We start from the raw sequence: 21,787 nt of genomic DNA, 5'->3' as shown, positions 1-21,787 counted from the left end.
GTGGTCGGACGAATGTGTGCAATAAAAATTCACATGTATAACGGGACGTGTGGTGTTCCACAGGGTTCAATTCTGGGGCCTCTGCTGTTTTCATAATATCTGCTGACCCTGTGTTCCATTTTAAGAAAACAGTGGTGGTTGTTTTAAAGTGCTCTGTAAATATATAGTTCAGTTGATCTGCATCATTTACTATGCCAAGTTGAACAAATCTAGTCCAGCAAAACTAGCTATCTAGCAAAACTAAAGGAACACTTTCCTTAAGTTGCATGGAGATAGAGAATACAGGAACACCATGCTTTCTCGATTCAAGGTGAAGAGAGCTAGCTTCGATGGAAAGGCTACTCTCTCAAATGTTCCAAGGTAAAAAACAAAAAGCAAAACACCATGGCTACCTTCAGTGCAAAACTCTCTTTTAAATATGGCGCTCTCTACCACTTTTACACCTGTTGCTATTGGTAAGCGTGAGTGAACACCCAAAGTATTGCTTCCTACTCGTGATCTTAGTATATCAGACCCTTTATGAGGATCAACAGAACAGTAGTCTGTATTCCAAGCAGAACGGTAACATGACAGATGGCCAAACGAAGCGGGCAGGCAGGTCGGAGAGGCTGTACTGCACTTAATGCGATTGCTTGGCAGCTCGCATTGCTGCTGATTCTGCAAGGAGGTAAGGGCGCACCGGGTGGATTAAGGTGGTGGGGTGGGGTAATGGAGGAAGAGACCACATTAACCATTAAACACATCTCAACTCAATGTTAATTAACCCTGACTAGGAGCCTGAGGCAACAAAAGGGAGAGCGAGGCCAAACTCCGAAAGAATTTACGACAGTGAAAGAAAGACGTGTGTAAGAAAGTGGAGTTTGATTGACTGAAAATTACGATGAAAAAAGGACGCACTGTGTGTATAACTGCACTGACAGATAAAGCAGGGGGCTAAAAGGAGGAAATAAAAGAAAACGCTGGTGCTTCGCAAACGGATTTGACACAGGAGACTCATTTTCCATGAACCCATTTGTGAGTCAATGGCCATCTGTGTTTTACATTCTACTCTGATTCAGCCCAAAGCAGCGCTCCTGGGGCTGAGGGAAATAGGTGAGCTAGTGCCATGCTGCCAGCTAGCAGAGCCAAAGAATGGGGAGAAAACATCAGCAGGAAAGTAGAGTGAGAGAGGGTGAGGAAAAAGAAGCACAATCATGCTCAAAGAGCTGCTCTCAAGACCCTGGGCCAATTAGAGGTTTGAGTGACAGACCAAGGGTATGAGAAGAAGCATGTTCTCTTTTCCAAATGGAATACATCTGGAAACAAGCATGCACATAAAACATACATGGCAAATTGGTGGCAAATGTACCCGCATGCGGTGCAATATAACACAGACAAATGAGAAACATAATTACACACATAAAAGAGAAACTCGGCAAATGTGCTGCAACAAAACATTCCCTGCTGTGTTGTCCTTGGCTTTAATTGATAACTAAAAACCCAGCATGGCTCACCAGTATCCTTCATGTTACCTTAGCAACGCAGCAAGGACACGCTCAAAAATTAAAGACTAGAAATTGCATTGCCTTGGGGGAATACACAACCCTGACATGAACCAGAGAGTGGCGGGGGGAAAAAAACTGCCACACAGTAACGACCGCAAACTATAACACACACAACGGACCGTGTAATTGCTCTAACACTGATATGCATTTAAAGATCCAATATGGACGTAGTCAGCTAAATTAATCAAGAGGCAATCACCTCCCTTTGTGGGTGAATGTGATTCGGAATTAAATGCACTGTGTGGCTGAATGTTTGAAATTGGCAGTGACACTAAGCAAAGGGGATTGGATTGCAGAAACTAAAGAGGAGGAGAACAGTGAACATTTAGGTTTCTATGGCAATGTCATTTATGGTTAAAAGTAAACGGCATTTACACAAAAAGTAAACATTTTATAAAATGCAATGACAGTGTCCATATTTTATTATGTTATGGTCACGATAGGTTTTTACTTAATAAAATAATTAATGAAGACAGGAAAAGCAGATACTCAACAGCTTATTTTTTTGGTGTAAATTTGTAAATATTCAACAATATTTTAAAACTATATGTTAGCACTGTATAGCTCAAAGGTCTTTACTGAAGAGCAAACAATTTGGAGGCTAAAGCCGATACCAGGTATCAGTCATGTCATCATACCAGGCCTTATTTCAAAGTATTGGTACCGGCTGATAATACTTTTTTATGATCAGAAACTATAAATTGGAAGAACAGAAAATGTTCATTAATTTCATGCAATTTTAAGGAAAAATGCAATATACATACTGTATAGGTCTGTCGTGAAAATTATCTGTCATTGTTTTTGGTGAGAAATGCTATGTATTTAAAGTCCTAGTGGTACTACTATAGAGTTGAGTACTCGTAGTGATATTATTCTGAAAAAAAAAAAAGTGGTATTGAACATCCCTAGATAAAATTTTACATTTATACAAAGTGCTGTATGGTTTTTAACCCATTTCCAGCTTGCAAAAAAAACCTTCATAAAGGTGCATTAGGCCTCCATAGGCTACTTTTATGACAGATACTCAGTATATAATAATAATAATAATAATAATAATAATAATAAATACATTTCAGGAAAAAGTCCTATTATATTGAGTGGTCATAGCTGGTTGGTGAATATGTATATTAATGTGTATTTTGCTAATAGCCAGTCATGAAACTGCAACAAATACAGTGCTCCTTAACTAAAACACTACATGTAATAGTATACAGTTTTAGAGTGCCCTCTAGTGTCATGCACTAGGCAGTGCAGATCATCTGCTGGGATTGCATGGAAAATAACTGAGTGGAGTGTTGACTGAGCAAGTGTCTATTGGAGATATTGTCATCAGTCTGATCTCCTCCTCAGAGCTAATTAGCATCCTTGCCAAGCTTGCTTTCACCTTTCATTCTTTCCCTGTGCGTCTCACTCGATTTAGCTGAGCTGGAGCTGGCAGGAGATGAAAATCACCCCTGTTAATTAATCTATTATATGAAAGGATGGAAGTGATATATGCGTGAGCATGTGCGCATATGTGTGAAATTCACATGCATTACAGGAAGTACATAAAATCTTTTCACGCAAGCATATTAAGGTGTGTTGGTAACAAACAAGAAGTTTGATCTTAATTAAAGGCAAGACAAGCTCTTTTCCAACTTATTATTGCTTCATAGCTGTCTCTATTTCAATCCCTGACTTTGCCCTGGTTTGTGGGTGTACAATTGATCCCTCCTTTAAAGCTTTAAAATAGACATACAAGTTCAAGATATTGGACTTTCTGGTGAAATTTCATAATGAGGAGCTGAATGTCAAAATTCACAGTAGGTGTCTGATCCATGACTCATTCGATACAGTTCCTAGTTCAATTATTGTTGACATTTAAACATTTCTCTTCATCATAACACTCCTCTACTTAGTTAGCCAGCTAACAGGCTAGCGAGCCTGCTAGCTCGCAAACATAATATGCAGTTAACGATCTCTGAAGTATTTCTATTGTGTGGAACAATGAGTTGGTGGTGAACTGGACGGGCCCGCTAGCTAGCCTCTAGCTAGCTTCTTAACTGGCTAACAGTACAAGAGTAGAAACCATTTCGAAGAGATTAGACCCTTCTTCTTTATTAAGCCTATATTCGCCTGAAGTTAATTTCTTATGCACTTATAATGCACAGCGAGTCTCCCGTCTCAGCTTCTGACACACGCACCTGCGTAAACAGTGAAAACTTGATAGGGGAGAGCCGTTGACATGTGAAGATGGCTGCAAGTCCCAGATTGTGAAGTTCTCCTGAGACATGTGATTTCCATAGCATCAATTTGAAATATATTTCACACTTCAAATGTGAAGTTTGTAGGGTACACTTCTGGAATGTCCCTCAGGACAAAAAAAGGGGGAAAAAGTTCATGTGTCATAAATAAAATGATCGTTGCCATAATAGCAAATTTCAAATTTATTATGATATATTTTTATCAGGATAGTTTATATGCTGAGATACTAAGTTTATTAATTTGGAAATTGGTTCAATATCAGAGGTAGCAAATCCAGGTCCAGAAAAGTAAAAACCTTGCCACAGTTTGGCTTTAGCCCCTGATGCTAGCTAACTAGCTCCCAATTTAGCTCCCATGGTGCTCGTTTACCCGTTAAAAAACCCTGCCACAGTTTGGCTTTAGCCTCTGATGCTAGCTCCCTAGCAGGTAAACAAGCACCATCGGAGCTACCTAGGGAGCTAGCTAGCTAGCATCAGAGGCTAAAGCCAAACTGTGGCAGGGTATTTACTTTGTAGACCTGCATTTGCCACCTCTGGTAACAACCAATCTACACTTCAGCTGAGCCCGCATCTCAGCCGAAGTGTATTACACACAATTCATTGCGGAATTGACCAAAATTGCGGGAAAATGGCGGCGTTCGATGGTAATCCCTTTGCCCAAAAAAGTATTTTCAAGTGTAAGTATCAAACTATTATTCGTTTTTATCATTTATATTTGGGTAATTTTAACCAAAATCTAATGTCACCGACATATTTTGCCCTAGTGCAGTTGCCGTACTTAGCGAGCTTGTGCGCATGCGCCGCAGGTCGTGCAGGGGCCGCAAGTAAATGCTTTGTAAATCCAGGCGTGGCGTCCAGGCATCCAGGCGTAACTGCCGTCGACTGGGGTTTTTACTTTAGTACTAGTTTACTACAGTTTTGATATAATTTTAAGCAGGAAAATTGCCCCCAAAAAACTGCTACGGCGTTTTTACTTTCTGGACTTGGATTTGCCACCTCTGTTCAATATCATGATTTATTTAGAATATTCTGAATTATGTATTTTAAACTCTGAGAGGCATCAAGCTCAACTTTAGTTTGTCTTTCGTCGTTTTCAAAGGCTCCCCGCAGTGTTTACACAGAGGAGCGTGTTCAATTAATTCTGCTTCCACTTGCTTTGATGGACAGCTGATTAACACAGATTTTACACCGAAGAAAAGAGAATATGAGATGAGAATGTTTGTGTATATCTGGAGGGATAACTCACATTCCTCCCTGTTGTCCAAATCACTCTCTATTTGTGAAGAACAAAGTTCAAAACAAAAAATAAAAATACTGACACTTTTTAAAGCAATTGGTCCTTTGAGAAATTATCAGAAGCACAGCAGACAAATTTAGATGCATGCCGAAACATCAGCTTGTCTTTCTTAGTTTTGCTCCTTGTTAATTCCCCTTTTCATTAATTGTTTTACCAACCGATCTCTAGGTTTTTTTTTAGATGTTAAATAATTTGTCCAATAGTGTGAATGGGTATGTGAAAGGTTTTACAATTAGTGACGGTTCCTCACCCGTGTTAGCTCAGACTCGGACACTGAGCGATGTGGTGGCAAACGGCGCTGAAAAATGGACGGGCTTATGTCATGGTAGCTCGGGCTGTCGTCCAGAAGCATCGACGGGCCGTCGACAGACTCCTCTTCTTCATCCAGCTGTGATTCAACGTCTTCCGGGTACATCTGGTGGTCGATGCCATTCTGGCTCAAGTTGCAGTGAACAGCTGTGAAGGTCAGAGAGTTCACATGAGGGAACGTAAATCAAATTAATTGTCATTCTAGCAAAATCACTATAGTCAATTAATGCCTGTAAATAGCAGTGTAACATTGAGCATTACTAAATAAACAACCTTTTGATGCACAAATATACACATTCAACTGCCAGGTTATTTCATGCTGGCTGAGATTTGTCATGTGTTTTTATATATTAAGATGGCAATTGGATGGTTGTCCAAGACTGTTAAAATCATATTACATGTAATTCTCAATCTAGCCGTTAGGTGGCGAAAAAGAACACCAAATGGCGACTGTGAGCAGTGCGGTAGTTTTTTTTTGGATGGAATCATGAAAGAATCAGAATGAATTTGCAATGGTCTAATCAAAAAATAACATAAAATAAAACCAAATTAAGCAAAATGATTATATTGTGTCACATTACACACATTACAGTCCACAGAATGTCCACAGTTCTTAATGTCATTCGATGCCAATATTATCATTATTTTCTGAATCTGAAACTGGATTTTCAAACAACCACTTTGGCAGTAAACTTTCTACAAAAATCAATATTCTATACAAGAGGGATGATAAAAATTCAGCCTCTATGTTAAAAATAACAAATAAATATTCCAGTCGATAGGTGATTCAAGTATATAAGTAAGTAACGAAAGTTTAAGAACAATAGTGTTTTGATAAATCACTATACATTTTCACCATTATAATAGAACTTCTTTTTTTTTCCGTTTCAATGGGTAGTATGGCAAGCAGAGGGGTGAGCTATATGTTACTAAAAGATGCATGCAATTTTGCAAACAAGACTGTTGAATTCCAACGTCACACTAGAGACTTCAGACAATCACATTACAAAGCCAATGGAATTTTCAAAAACTTGTCAGTGTCTACAGATGTCTGCGTCTAAAATTTGTTTCCTTCCGTGTTGTCAGAAAGTTTCCATCATCTCACCGGTGGAAAAAGGTAGCGCATTCATTGGCTGTAACATTGAGTACATTGAGAACAAGGTCTATCTTTAAAAACTGTTTATTATTTTTGTTTACAGTGGTGTGTATATACCATACACGCTCAGGAAAATGTTTTTTTCCTTCTTCTTCTTTTTACCCTTGACAATCTTTAACATTTGGTTACGGAAAATGCATCAAAATGCAGTTTATGAGTCAAACAATTAATTTTTTGGGTGCCCTAATGTTGATTGTAATTTAGGGGTAGAAATAGACCTTTAACTGTACCCCCAATTGTTATCAGGGCAACCTAGTGTTTTTTTTGGTTTGGGGTTTTTTCCGAGGGGGGGGGGAGGTAGTAGGGGGGGCTCAACAATAAGCTTTCACAGTATCTGACCGACAGGAAATATATATTGTAAAATTATTTCAATCAATTCTTTCAATCATTCAATCAGTCTCAGCCTTCCATAGAATTGCAATCAACATGTTACTTTGGATCAATAAAGCAAATCACTTTCATTGATGTATCCATCAGTCAGTCAGTGATGCAAGACTGAATTTGAATTCCATTGGGGGCCAAAGAAAAATGCATTACCATTGTTTTCAATTAATCAGCCGATTAATCCGTTTTTCATGGCACGATTGCCCGCATTGTCTCATCATGACCATCCCGTTTTGTTCAATTTGGTGTCTGGTAGGGGTGGGCGATAATCATCGTCATCGATATCGTCAACGTGGCTTTCACGATGTCCAATTTGACATTATTGAGTTTTAATACTTGCTCTAAATGGAGAAAAAAAAACGGCTCAATTGATTGGCGGAAAAGTAGGAGGAAGTGATGAAAGTTCTCATTTGACGAATCAGCGTGCATAGACAGAAGAGGAGGAAGTGATACGTCTTCATTCTGCAAATCAGCGGGCAGGATTCAGTCACGTGACCCGGTGGCGCCAGCCGTGAGGAAGTCGGGAGAAGTGTTTACAAGTGACAACATGGAATTGAAGTCTCGTATTAGTGACTAATAAACTTAGCAAGCCTTAAGTCCGCGTCTCTAGCCTGGAAATTATCATCGTAACGTGTGCCGAAAAACGCTCGCCGTTAAAAGCACTTCCGTTCCAACACGGACCATATGGAGGATTACGTGACCGAGACTCCACAAGTACGACTCCCGCTAAAGATAAGATAAGTAAAGCAGCCGAACACAATCAGAAAAGCCTCACTGCATTGAGCTAACACACACTGTAATTGATAAAGCAAGTAAACATTGGCAATGCCTCACAAACGCCGCCGTTATGCATGCGAGGAAAAGTTGACCTGATATTCCAATCCATATTGTCTTAATATTCAGTTTTTACACGCTTGTACTCCGTATCATAGCTACATTTGCGACCATTTCACGTGTATTATGTGCAGGACAACTTCAGAAATTGCCTGTCAAAAGATAGCGGCTGCATTTGTTGTTGAAAATGGATTCTGAATCGAATCGCAGACCCAAAAATCTGAATCGAATCATGAGACATTCAAAGATTCCCACCCCTAATAAACAAGAACTGTTAAAAAAAAAAAACGCTATCAATAATTATTCTGTGAAGCAAGTCCAGATTTACACGATTTTTCTTTCTTTCTGTAGAATATCGTCAAAATAAGTTTTTTTGAAAAAATATCGAGATATTTTATTTTGGCCCATATCGCCCACCCCTAGTGTCTGGTTGGCTGAAACGTGGCTTCCATGGCTGCCGGGAAACTCTACTTAGACAGCACAAATGGAAAAAAGCGTTTTAGTCAAATGTATACACAACAAAAATATAAACGCAACACTTGATTTTGCTCCCATTTTATAAGATCTAAAAGTTTTTCCACATAAATAATATCAACATTTCGGACTTTTCTGAGTCCCCAGAAGTCCCCCAATAAAACAAAACTGCACTTTTCAGAGTGGCCTTTTATTGTGGGCAGTCTAAGGCACACCTGAACACTAATCATGGTGTCTTATCAGCATCTTGATATGGCACACCTCTAGCGACCACTTTGTAGCATAATAGACTGAGAACAACATCCACAAAACATCCTGGTAGCAACAAAGATGAGACCGTCCACGTATTTATGTGACTCATGTTATGATATCAAGTTTCAACGCACTGGAGAGGTTTTGCTTTCAGGTGTTAAACCGACACGAGAACACAAAGCAACCATTGTTTGCCTACAGGTATGCTCACATCATTAGAGCGAAATGACAAGCTGCATGCCTGTATGCATTCCAGTTCCTATGGCACAGGACCTGAGGTGCAAAGCGAGAATATACACAAGTAAGTGAGGTCCGAGATGCAATTGAAATTCACAGCACGGAACATTGCTCCCTCTTCATCGCTTCCCCTCTCCTCACGGCTCACTCTTTCAGGCCCTCTCTTCACCCCGACTCAAATGGAGAGATTGTGACTGATATACAATCACACAAAGGAGAAATTACAGTCTTCCTTTAAAAGGATTGGAAACTTTCAGTGCGACCAGACTTAAGGGCGGATGACAAGATGATGACAGGAATTAAAACTATCAAGAAAGACAGCATGAAGATGGAGGACTGTTGTATTATTGCCCTCAATCCTATAATCAGACGAGTGGGCAGAGGGGAGGGGCAATGAGATGTTCTTTTCTTTTTTTCGAATCGGCAATGGTTACTATAAATAGCACCATTGCATTCATCAGTCTCCCCACCCTGGCATGCTGTGTGAGCATTGAGGGGGAAGACAGACGGCAGTGTCGGCCTCCATTTCGTCTTCTTTTCATATTCTCTTAGCGAGATATTACAATGAAAGTGAGGGTGAAGTTGATTAATGTTGAATAAGCATGCGCCTCACCTCCAGTTAGAGCATGTGGTTTGAAAAAATAGGTCCTATATGTACCTATTACTGTAAGTAGTTGCGCACAACATGTTATTTTTGTCACAATTGGCTGTCAAAGGTGTGAATGCAGTACTAGAAAAATGCAACCGGTTAACATTAGAATTAAAGACCTTTGTCATGTCTCGGTTCTTTGGGGGTTGGGTTTTTGTTTGTTATGGGTGTTTTCATTGTTTTTGTCTGTGGTTGGTGTTTTTATCTTTTTTTTTTTTTTTTAAGAGCTCAGTATTGTTCATTCGGTAATGTCATCATCATTGCTCTTTTTGTTTTTTGTTTTTTGTATGTGGGTGAGTATGTGTATGTGTATGTGTATGTGTGCGTGCGTGCATGCGAGTGTGCGTGTATTCGTTAGTTTACCAAAAACATATTTTAAAAATCACATACAGTTCACCTAAACCGAACACCGCCGTCAGGAGACCCGAGGAAGGACCAAAGAAAACAAAGGAAAGTGAAATCCAGCACCGACCAGACACCACCCACCGGGCCACCAACCCCAGAAACATCTCAATTCCAACAAATCAGGGAGACCTCAAGAGTCCAAAGGAGAGACTGAGGAAAGGTGTTTTTATCTTGTGTACCTGGTTTCTTCCCTTGTCTCTATATGTCTAACCACGTTCACCTGTGTGTTTTCCCTTTCCCAGGTGTTTCTCATTAGTGTTGGCGTGTTTAGGCCCCGTCCACACGAAAGCCAGTTTCATTGTATCCTCACAAGTTTTTACCGTTTAAACCGTTCATCCACATGACGGCGCGGTTTCGGAGCTTGAAACCGATCACTTTTGAAACCGGGCTGCAGAGTGGGAAGATTTCAATACGTGCCCGTCTGGACACCTTATGCAGGATACTCCTCCAGTGATGACGTAATGGTCGCAGCTCGATGACGACGCATTGTCGCAGATTGATGACGTTTACGCCATAATTCTCGCGTGACTGCGCGCGAACCGTCAGTCTGTCAACAACAATGGCGCATAGCCGTGTTGTAGTCATTTTGCGCAGCCTCCTTAGCTTGCTTATGCTTTTGCAGCAAAATATTTAGCTTCTTTATTCCCACGTTCAACAAGCGGTGTTGTACTTGAATCACCCGCCATAGTCACTTCTCCTGTGTTGGTTTGATACACGCAAAGCCATGTTTGTTCTGTAGATTGCAATAAAGTTACATGACACGCAAGTCTTGAAATGCTTCTGTGTGTACGAGATTTATTTTAGGAATGAAGCCGGCTTTGCTTCCGTCTGGACGGGGCCTTAGTCTGTTGTGTTTATCCACTCGGTGTGGGTGCATTGTCTATGTTATGTGTGGAAGTTTGTGTTTCAAGTCCTCACCACAGCCAAGTCATCGCCAAAGACATCGCCACAGTCAAGTAGCCACTGTCACAGCCAAGAATATTTTAGTTAATTAAAACTAACGAAAAAAACGAAAACTTAAATTCAAAAAACTATTTTGTTAACGAAATAAAATAAAAATGAAAATGCTTTTTTAAACAACGAAAACTAACTGAAAATACATTTTATGCTTACAAAACTAACTAAAACTAACTATAATTATAGTAAAAATGTTATTCGTTTTAGTCTTTGGTAATTAATTTATTGCATGAGCCATTGGGGATGATTTTAAATGTGATTTTAAGTAGATTTATTTTTTATATTAATCGGAATAAGGACGTTTGAAAGTGTGTCACACAAAAGTGTGAGTGACAGCAGCCAATAGAAAAGCACCTTCAGATGACGTTGCTCCCATGGTGTTTTTTAAATATTGCGCACAAGTAATACACTTTTTTTTTAATACTGAAATAAGGCGGCACGGTGACTGACTGGTTAGCACGTCCTCCCAGTGCAGAGGACGTGAGATCGAGTCCGGGTTCCGGCCTTCCTGGGTGGAGTTTGCATGCTTGCGTGGGTTTTCCCCGGGTACTCCGGTTTCCTCCCACATTCCAAAGACATGCATGGCAGGTTCATTGAACACTCCAAATTGTCCATAGGTGTGATTGTGAGTGTGGATGGTTGTTTGTCTCTGTGTGCCCTGCGATTGGCTGGCAACCAGTTCAGGATGTACCCCGCCGACTGCCCGAAGCCGGCTGGGATAGGCTCCAGCGCCCCCCGCGACCCCGAAGAAAATGGATGGATGGATGGATAATACTGAAATAACTCAAACTAATAAAAACTAACAAAACCACCTTGAAAACTAATTAAAACTAACTAAATTTAAAAACCAAAACTCAAAACCAAATCAAAACTAATTAAAATGAAAAATTCCAAAACTATAATAACTCTGGTCACAGCCAAATCATCCTCGTTACAGCCAAGTCATAGCCCCACCACGGCAAATCAAATCAAGGCAAATCAGGTCCCGTCACGTCACACTCGTTCCAGTCATGGCGACCAGTCTACGCACGTCCCGTCCAGTCATGGTGACCAGTCTACTCACGTCCCGTCCAGTCATGGTGACCAGTATACTCATGTCCCGCCCAGTCGTTGCAACCAGCGTACACACGTTCCGTCTCGTTGTGGCGACCAGTCTACTCACGTTCCGTCCAGTCTTGGCGACCAGTCTACTTACATCCCATCCAGTCATGACGACCAGTCTAGTCCCGTCCAGTCATGGCGATCAGTCCAGTCACGTACCGTACAGTCATGATTGTTGGCTCACTTTTCTCCTATGGTTAATAAAAGTACCACTTGATTATTGTTTCCCTGCATTTGGGTCCACCATCCCTCATCCACTCACGTTCCATCATGACAACCTTCGTGTTAATCAGGCGGCAGACTAACATAGCAACACACACACATATACATATATATATATATATAAAAGGGGTGTTCGAAAAAATCGATTCTGCAATATATTGCAATATTACAGCGCGCATTTCGAATCGATTTGATGTGCGGCCGAATCGATTTTTAAACATCAATTTTTGATGGGAATATTCAACAAAACGTCTTACTTAGGGTTAGGATTCACACATTAAGCATGGAAGAATGTTATATTAATGGAACATTAAGCCTTAATATTTTCATTTCAGTGCTGTTCAAATATGAAACAGACTGCAACCTGTTTGTTAAATGCGGTGGCTCAGTTATAAGCCTGAATTTTCTGATAAATAAATACATTTTCATACAAACCTTACAGTATACATGTACAAGTTTACTGATGAGTTTTTTCTAAATTTGAGCACAAAAAAATCGCAATAATCAATTTATAGATTTGTATGGGGATTAATCGGTATCCAATCGAATCGCAACCTATGAATCGTAATCGCCAGGTACTAGGCAATTCACACCTCTAATTATATATATATATATATATATATATATATATATATATATATATATATATATATATATGAAAAACCAACATTATCTTCCCTGAGTTAACATTACATGCTGGTCGAGCCTCACTTGTTCTCGGGTTGATTCTTAATGTGCAGCCGAATCAGAGGTCTGTGAGTACATTTAGAAACAAGACGTGTTTTGTAGTTCGGTAAGTTCTCTGTCAATTTGCTCGCTTTTGTGATGCTCTGAATAAATGAAAAAGTTCAAATAATATCAATTTTAATAATACAGTATTACAATAACAGGTGTCTGTATCAGACTGATAGCCGGCCTTAATTAAACTCTTATTACCAGTATTGACCGTTTCACAATCAGGAAGTAGAAATTAAAACAATATAAAATTGACATTTAATTTAATGCAATTTAAAGGAAAAACATGACATTGTGATATACAGTACAGGGCAGGCCAAAAGTTTGGGCACACCTTTTCATTAAATACATTTGCTTTATTTTCATGACTATGTACATTGTAGATTCTCACTGAAGGTATCAAAACTATGGCAACTACGACAACTAACGAACACGAGGAGTTATGTGCTTAGCAAAAAAAAAAATGAAAATAATAAAATAAATACATAAATAGCCACCCTTTTCTTTGATAATTTTTTTTGCACGTTCTTGGCATTCTCTCGATGAGCTTTAAAAGGTCGTCACCTGAAAAGTATCAAACATCCCATCATGTTTTCATTTGAATGTTGCAAATTATCGTATTTAATTATTAACATAAACTATTCTAATACTAGTAACTAATGTGATACAGACATAGCTTTCTTAAATATGTTGATTTGGGTGACCAAAACGGCAAAGACAAGTGGACTCGCAGTAAAAGCATTCCTGATATAATGAAACCACTGACACTGAATGTTCTTTCTGGCATGATGAATTATAAACGCATGCACTGTCTTCACAATAACAGCTTAAGTTTCTGCCTAGTGTAAAAAGCAGGTGTGTGATTTTGTTGGGTGCTAGACATAAATGCAGACACATGTCAACAGCCAAACATTTATAAAGTCTGATGTGAATAAACGATTTTAGAAACCGCAATTACTGCATTCAATGGGAATTCTCAGAGAGGGGTCAAATATTGATGTTCTGGGTGCAAACGTGCGCATGCATATGTGAATAACAGTCATGCATAAGAGCAGGGACGCAAGCTTCAAATCTATTCCCTGAGAAAGTGAGCAAGCATAACAAATATGCACGGGGTGTCAAGCAAGTCCACCCACGACTCTTGCAGGGGGAAAAAAAACTGTGAGGAGGAGATGTGAATGTGAGAAACTAGACTACTGTGTCTGCTCAGCTGTCTGCCCTGAGGACTCGAATCATGAATCTTCATCAGCAGGGGACAGGAAACACACTAAAGTACTAATTAGAATATCTTTGAAGGGTTGGGAGAGATAAAGCGAGAGGAGAACTGCCTCAAGTATCAGAGTGTTTTTTCATGAAAAGTTGGAAGAACATGCAGATTGGATATTTATTTATTTGTATATTCATGTTTTATGATAAAAATCATCACGGAGATGGTCATTTTAGTGTAATAATTAATTTGCAGTAGTAAACTTCAATACCCTTTTGTTATAAAAATATTCATAAATGACTAAGTTATCACACTTCAAAGGAAATGCCAGATTTTGGCAACAATTACAAGAATTGAATCCCAAAAAAATAACGCCCACGGGTTAAACTGGAAATGATTTTTGAAAAATGAATCTCGGAGTTATGTTAGTAACAACCAAACAAATAATATAGAGCAAACTTGTCATTACAGTCGGGGTTCCTTTTAAAATTGCATGAAGTTAATGGCAACGTTGTATTCATATAATGTCTCATTTCTTGTCACTGATCATAAAACAGCCGATAATAGTATTGTCACCGCCGTGAGTTCCGATACCTTAAAATAAGACTGGTATTAGCCCCGATACGATACCTGGTATCGGTAGTCACCCATCATAGTCAGGATGATACCACCTCTGCCTCAATTTGAGCCAGGACAGCCATATTACCTCTTTTTACAGTCTATGAAAAATAGAGGCAAAGTAAGTCAGTGAGGCACAGCCAGTGAAAAAAGACAGAATGGCCCACTTCATGCACAAAGACATGTGGGCTAAATATAAACTGCAGCTAACTCTGACTCACTTTGAAGCACGTATCCCGGGCATAAATGTCTGTGCTTCAAAGTCAAGAAGCAGAAAAGTTACATTAATAGATTGCCTTAATTTAGAACTGTGGAACAGTTTATTTAAATATTTGATAAGAGGAACCAACCTCACTCTTAACTCTTTGACTGCCAAGCATTTTCAGAAAAGAGGATATGTGGGTGCCAGCTGATTTAAGCATTTTGACTGATCTTTCAAGGTCCACAGAAAATTGTGTGTTGTGTATGGAAACCAAATGAAAGATTGAACTCTCATCTTTCATCAGAAAAAAAAAAGTTTGTTTCGACCTTATTCCGTTTTTCAGTAATCAACAATAGAAAATAGGTTAGTTTCACCCCAATGCTCTGTTTTGGACCAAAATACGGAGAAATCAAGCTTTTAGTGAAACGATATTATTTCATGCACTCTAGTTAATTTGACACCTTTTTTTCCCCATGAATGATGCCACAAACACTTAAACAGTGCTTTACTTCTGTAAAACACTACCACCAATAATGAAAACGTGTTTTTTGATAGCAAAATACGTTTATTTACATTCAACAGTGTAACAATTTGACAAAACAATTTGGCAAACTATTTACAAATGTGTGCAACTGTGGTACTATTTACAATTGTGTGGATGTTTCAACTACACCGTTTTTCTTTTTGTGAGGTATATTGTGTAAAACTCCCCTGCGTGCAAGGGGACGCAGCAGGATTTGCACCACAGATTAGTTTCACTGCGATTGCCCCTTTGCGTGCACTTTCTTGCCGGCCTTTTTTTCCGGGGAGTAGCAGGTATATACTGCAGAGTGTGTTTGGCCATGTTGTCATCAAGTCTATTCTCAGATCATGATACGGGGATCTGGTGTTACGTCTGCTTCCTCATGTCCTTCAGTTCCTATACCGGGTGGTAAGAGATGTTCTGATCCATCTTATCCACTCCATTCATGGTGGCATCGTAGTCCAAAACCAGTGTCTTCTCCGTGATCAGACTCTACCCACTCCTCCGATGAATATGCATTGGACTCTTCATCGTCCGATTGAACGTCCGCCTGTGCAGAGGTGCTCGTTTTCCGCCGTTAGCATCACGAGCCGGTGAGGCTTTACGACGCGATCGAAGCCGCCGCGTCAACGCTTCCAACTTCGGCGTCAACCTCGGAGTCACCATCATCATCATCAATGTGCTCTTTAGCATTGGTCGATGCTTTTCGTCTTTGAAAAAAATGCTCAAGCGTGAGCTGCTTGCAACCGGTCGCCATTTTCGCCTCCTCAGCCATTCTCCCTTCAACACTCTAGCTCCGCCTCACGTCTTCTACTGACGCCTACCCAATCTTGTCCAAAGAGAGTCATCGCTGCCATCTAGTGCCCAAAGATAGTCATTATACTAACTCAACCTGCTTGATACTTTCAGCACAGCTTGCCAAGGCTTTCCTCCACCCGTTTAAAAAAAAAAAAAAACATAGTGAACGTCTATTAACGTCTTTGGCGGCCCTCATTTGGATTTTACTAAACGTTATTAAACGTTTTTGGCGGTCAAAGAGTTAATTAGTCTGAGTAACTGACAGTCATATGCGGGATGCTACATTAAAATTACTGGTAGGAATGTCTCACCACTTCACAATTCAATTATTGTTTCAGAGAACAATTTGATTTGTTAATGACGTACAAACCTTTATCATCACCGCCATTCATGAACAACTGCAACTTCCCAACATCTCAGCCAACACCTTGCAGTCCTAAATCTTGATCGAGTGGCACCACCAGAACTTGCACCTGGGTGATGCTCATTCTCTGCATCCTGAACTTTCACAATCACAGAGAATCCGGATCACCAACAACCTTTCTGACCTCCTCACCACCTCTACAGTGTCCCCACACAGCTGTGTCCTCTCAGCACAGCTCTTCATCTTCTACACCAAAGAACTGTGAAGCAGTACTACTAACCACTATCACCCCTGAATCATACATTTCTTATATGAATCATGCCTAAAAACAAGGTACGTTTCAACTTGTGATGCCAGATCTGTTCTCCATAGTTTCCTTCACCTGACATTGACCCGCCAATCCGTGCCCATCGAGATATAACTAACAGTTCAGCAGCTTCAAATCTGCAGAGCTAATCATTTCGAGTTCATTTTGGGGAGTGAAGTTCCTCCACATCACTGACTTCCGAAAGACGTGAAATATTCACAAAAAGCTGTGCGTCATTTGTCACAGAGATGATGGGTGCATAAAAGGCTAAAAGTATTCCACTTATCTCTTCTCTCCAGAGTTTAATTTGCATGGGCTTCAAAATTGAAACAGGCTGACATCAGTGCTGGTAGCTTTTGAAGTGCCCTTTACAACACAAGATATCATGTTGTGTGGTTGATGTTGTAGTTTTAACCTCAATAGATGTCAGTGACTCCACTATGGATGTAGTACAAAAAACAAGAGCGGCAATCATGATTTCTCTAACGAGACAAATGTGCCTTATTGTTGGTCAAAGGCACGCTTACATCAGCGATCACGGATGGTGGCTGGCGCTTGTTTAGTCTCGACTGTTTGCCATTTTGTTCTCCTAATTTCATGGTCTGCTGCCTTCAGAATTGAAGTGTAAATAATAAAGCCTGTGAAGAGCAACTCAAAGGGGTGCACCGATATGACCAGCCAGTGGGCATCAGATCATATTCTGCACATAGGTGTTTTGCTGAATTCTAATGAGCTGTTCAGCATACTGGACAGGGATTCAATCAGGAAGCAGTTCAATAACTAAATATCTCTGAGCACTGCTTAGTTTAAAAATAGTCTTTTGGCACGCGACAAAACAGCTCAGTCCACTTGCTCATGTTTCAATGTGAGGTGTGTGGTTGGTGTGTCGACGTTTCCAGTAATGCCATGTGATATTATTAGCCCAACAATGAGGAGGAAGTAAACGCATTGAACAAGGAATGACACTGGAGAAAACCCAGCATTGTGGAGCCTTACTTCTTGAATCAATGTTATTTTGAAAGGCTTCTCAGCCTTTAACCATGGAAAATAACAAAAGACATATAGAACTTAATTATGTGTAAACAGATTCTTCTATTTTTTTGGTTAGATTTTAGCAGAGGTGGGCATTTCCGTCGATATTGACAGAAGGTCCATCAACCAGTCACTGATGGATGCCCATTTTGTTGATGATTAATGTTTGACGGTAAACTTAAAAAAATTGACAGACTAAAGATTGCCGAAAGTGGGTTTTCGCCTATCAATGTGATCATCAATAACCGGATCTGTCTTTGACGAAATGCTCATTTTGTTGACGATTGGCAGAAACATTGACATGCTCACTTCGAATGACGTAAACATCGACAGCCTCCTATTTTACCGAGGAAATACAAATGATGATTTCACGATTACAATTTGATTCGGCGGATTGATGATGACAGAAGGGTGTCCCGACTTTTGACGACTGACGGACGCTCAAAATTCATTTACGCATTGTGGTTTTCTGGTTGTTCGTCAAATTTTTGTGTTTAATTTATTTGATACAATTTTATCTTGTACCTTTTATTAGGTATGTTTACCCAAATAATTCATTGTATAGTCAAACAGTTTAAGAACAACATTTCTCAACGTGCAAACGCAACAAAGTAATCTATGGTCCATAATATCAAAAGATTCAGAGCATCTGTCGAAATATCTGCATGTAAGAGGCAAGATCGAAAACTAATACGAAAAGTTTGTGACCTTTGATCCCTTTGGTGGCACTGCATTCAAAACCAAAATCATTTTGGAAAGGATATTGCCACGTGGGCTCAGAAACATATCAGAAAAGCATTGTCTGTTAACACAGTTTGTTACTAAATCAAAATCAAATGTATACAAACGTATATGGCAAAACCCCTATACAGTGTCAGTAACACCCAGAAAAGCCGCCAGCTTGTCTGGGACCCTGCTCATCAGATGGACTACTGCAAAATGTAAAAGTCTGTCATGGTCTGACGCGTCCACATATACAAATTGTTTTTAGAAATCACGGATACACCATCCATATTGCAGCCCAAAGTAAGTTCTTGAGTGTTGTTATAAGGAAAGGTGAGGTAACACAATGATAAACATGCTCCTGTACCAGCTTTTTTTTACCATATTGCATCCATTTTTTAAAGATATTTACTATCAACATTTTTTTTTTTAGTGTTTGCTTCCCAGTGTTATTCCAATTATTTAATAATTTTATTGTCGACAACACTGAGGAGATGTTTCTTACTATTATTATAACTGAACAGATGTAATCCTATACCACACGGTAATAAACATTTTTATTCCACTAATTCTTTTGCGCTGTAAAATCTGGGAATGGATTTGGAATGACTTTTCTCAATGGCTGCACAGGCAGGCAAAGCAGGACATTAAGGAGACTTGATGCACAGAGGCAAATGAACAAACTCAGCCACAGGCGTAAACAACTGCTTTGGCCAGACTCGGGGTGCACTTTGAGGCTCTTACTTGCTGCTTGCATCAGTAGTATTATGCATCTAGTTTAGTTCAATCCAAGCGTTTTGCCCAAATATTACATGGCGTTTCCAAATTGTCACCTTCACTGGTATTTGCCATAATTGTGGGAATGATGTAGCATATGTTATTGTGATTTTTATGCTCCACACTTTTTTACCATGTAACAACTCCCAGATAATACTTCCGATATACACTGTTCAAATTTCAACTTGCTTAAAAAATTCACGCCTCCATTACTTACAGTATTCGCACAATTTAACATCAAATATCAACTTTTTCCCATTCATTTTCAATGGGACAGACATTGAAATTGATCAGCATCAGATGAGCAATTGCCTACCACCACGAAGAACCTGGGTTCAAACCTTGCTTGGACGACATTTTAGTACATTCGATGGTTCGATACCTACTGACTATCAGATTAGAAAATTGATTTGAATTTCTCTGCAATGATTAAATCCCACTTAAAAAAACTTGAACTGTAATTCGTCTATTTATTCATTTGTCATTTAACTACAATTAAAACAATTGTAATTTTCACATAGTTTATCTTTCAATTTACTTCGTAAGCACATGCATTCAAATCTTAGCATTCAGGTTTTCAGCATTCCCACGCAATTTCTGCAGAAATTGCACTTTGTCTAGTTGTTTTACTGTATTCTAACCTGCATCAAAACACATTGGATTTGTTCTGGCTTAAATGCTCAGGGATCAACAATCCATCTTTTTTTTCTTTTTTTTTTTAACACCGCTTATCCTGTTCAGGGTTGTGGGGAGCTTGAGGCTTTCACAGCAGAATTTGGTGAAAAGTGTGACTGGTCTGGGGTCAATCACAGGGCAAATACAGAGACAGACCACTACTCGCACATCATGAGGCCACTTCATTTTTGAGTTTTGCAGTGATGGAGTAGTGACACAAATAGCAAAAATAGAAAATAAATACCAGAGCATGTTAATTAATTAATTGATCGAAAATGGCTCTGAAGGTTAAGTGGATTTGATTGTCGATGAATAAGAGCCTGTTAGTAATTAAGTTGTTCTGTCTCAACTAGTTAGAAATTAAACGTAGTGTTAACCATGTGTTGGTAAGGTTGTAAGGTGATCAAACGATCAAATTAATTCTTAAATGCATATCTAGTGGGGTCTTTCCAGTTTCCAGGTTATTTCATTTATCAAAGCGCCATCTTGAGAAACTTCCCTTGCGAGTCTCAATCTAACCACTTAGCTCCCTTTTGTGTTCCGTTTTTCGCAATCAAGCGCAAAGTATACGTTTTGAAGCTTGAAGTGACATTACTCCCAAAAGAACTGCGGATTTCAGTGAGGCATTCCAAAGTGCTCCTCACTTCTCCAAAGCAAAAATTGTCTTCTCGTGTGTTATAAATGATGAAATAGTTGACCTATATTCCATGTCTGAGAGGTTGTAGAGTACTGGAACGGAGGTGTGTTATTTTCCTCCAACATGTTAAACTGAACTGATGTGTTGGAGAGTGCTTTGCTTGTATACCCCACAGGAACAGGTTTAGTTGTAGCACAAACGTGTGTGTCGGGGGGGTCTTAATTAGGGAACTTCAAACACTTCTAAAAAATGTATTATTATATAAACCAGCATGACATTGTGCTGCAGTGACTGTAATCGGGATTAACAAATCCAGGTTTTCCTAATCCATCATATTACATTCTCAATGAATATTGCATGAATTGTGAAGTCAAAATGCTGTTATATCTAAGAATTCTGTAGTTATTAAGTACATAAACCATGCTTATCCAAAGTGGAAATTTTCAGTCTCGGTGAAGAGCTGAGCTATTTCAAGCAACACCATGTACCCACACATTTGTATTGATATGTTCGACTGTGCTCACATCCTGTCATCTGTTTCTTCAGGGGTATTTTTGTTGTTGTTGTCAGTCAATACCTATTTGTGGTAGACCTGTCAGCTATTCAATTTCAATGGATGGTGACATCACCCATGCCTCAGTACACGTGCAATGTTTGCCAACGCTTCCACTTTACGATGAATGGCGAAGGTGTTGTCTAAAAATGTTTTTCGAAGGATCGTTTTGGCAGATAATGATCGATATGTCATATATATATTTCTCAGGTTGGGATTACGTCCTGTGTACCATAGTTTGTTTTGATATGATTAGTTCTGATGGCAAGCCAAACAAGCCTCGCAAATATAAACTATGCACTGCAGGTAGAGTGGGTAGTGTCGCAAAAAATGGTAAGATTACTATTACTATAAAATAATATGAATAAGTAAAAGTTCTCCAAATAATTACTGGAATAAAAGGGAGCAAGTCTTCATTGAAAAAAGTGCTATTTAACTGCTGATTAATTTTATTTTTTTATCTCAGTAACCAAAGTAAATATAACAGACTAACATGCTATTACCCAACTCAGCTACTATCTTATGTTACAATAAATTACACAACAACTGGACAAACCTGGCTGCCTGTAACA

The 21,787-nt window shown here is 39.3% G+C and overlaps 1 protein-coding gene across 4 annotated transcripts in view; it reads right to left on the bottom strand.

Moving 5' to 3' along the window:
• samd12 (sterile alpha motif domain containing 12) overlaps window positions 1–21,787 on the bottom strand; it is a 125,195-nt gene that overhangs the window by 101,326 nt on the left and 2,082 nt on the right. For all 4 annotated transcript variants that reach the window (XM_086063461.1, XM_086063460.1, XM_086063459.1 and 1 more), the window contains one exon: window positions 5,335–5,540. In XM_086063461.1, coding sequence (XP_085919587.1) covers window positions 5,335–5,540 — 206 coding nt within the window. The remainder of the gene's footprint in view (window positions 1–5,334; window positions 5,541–21,787) is intronic.

Source organism: Leptonotus elevatus, chromosome 19 (assembly GCF_054856555.1).
Source record: "Leptonotus elevatus isolate MCC_2025b chromosome 19, RoL_Lele_1.0, whole genome shotgun sequence".
Classification (NCBI taxonomy): Eukaryota; Metazoa; Chordata; class Actinopteri; order Syngnathiformes; family Syngnathidae; genus Leptonotus; species Leptonotus elevatus.
This window is presented reverse-complemented; position numbering and strand designations above follow the sequence as displayed.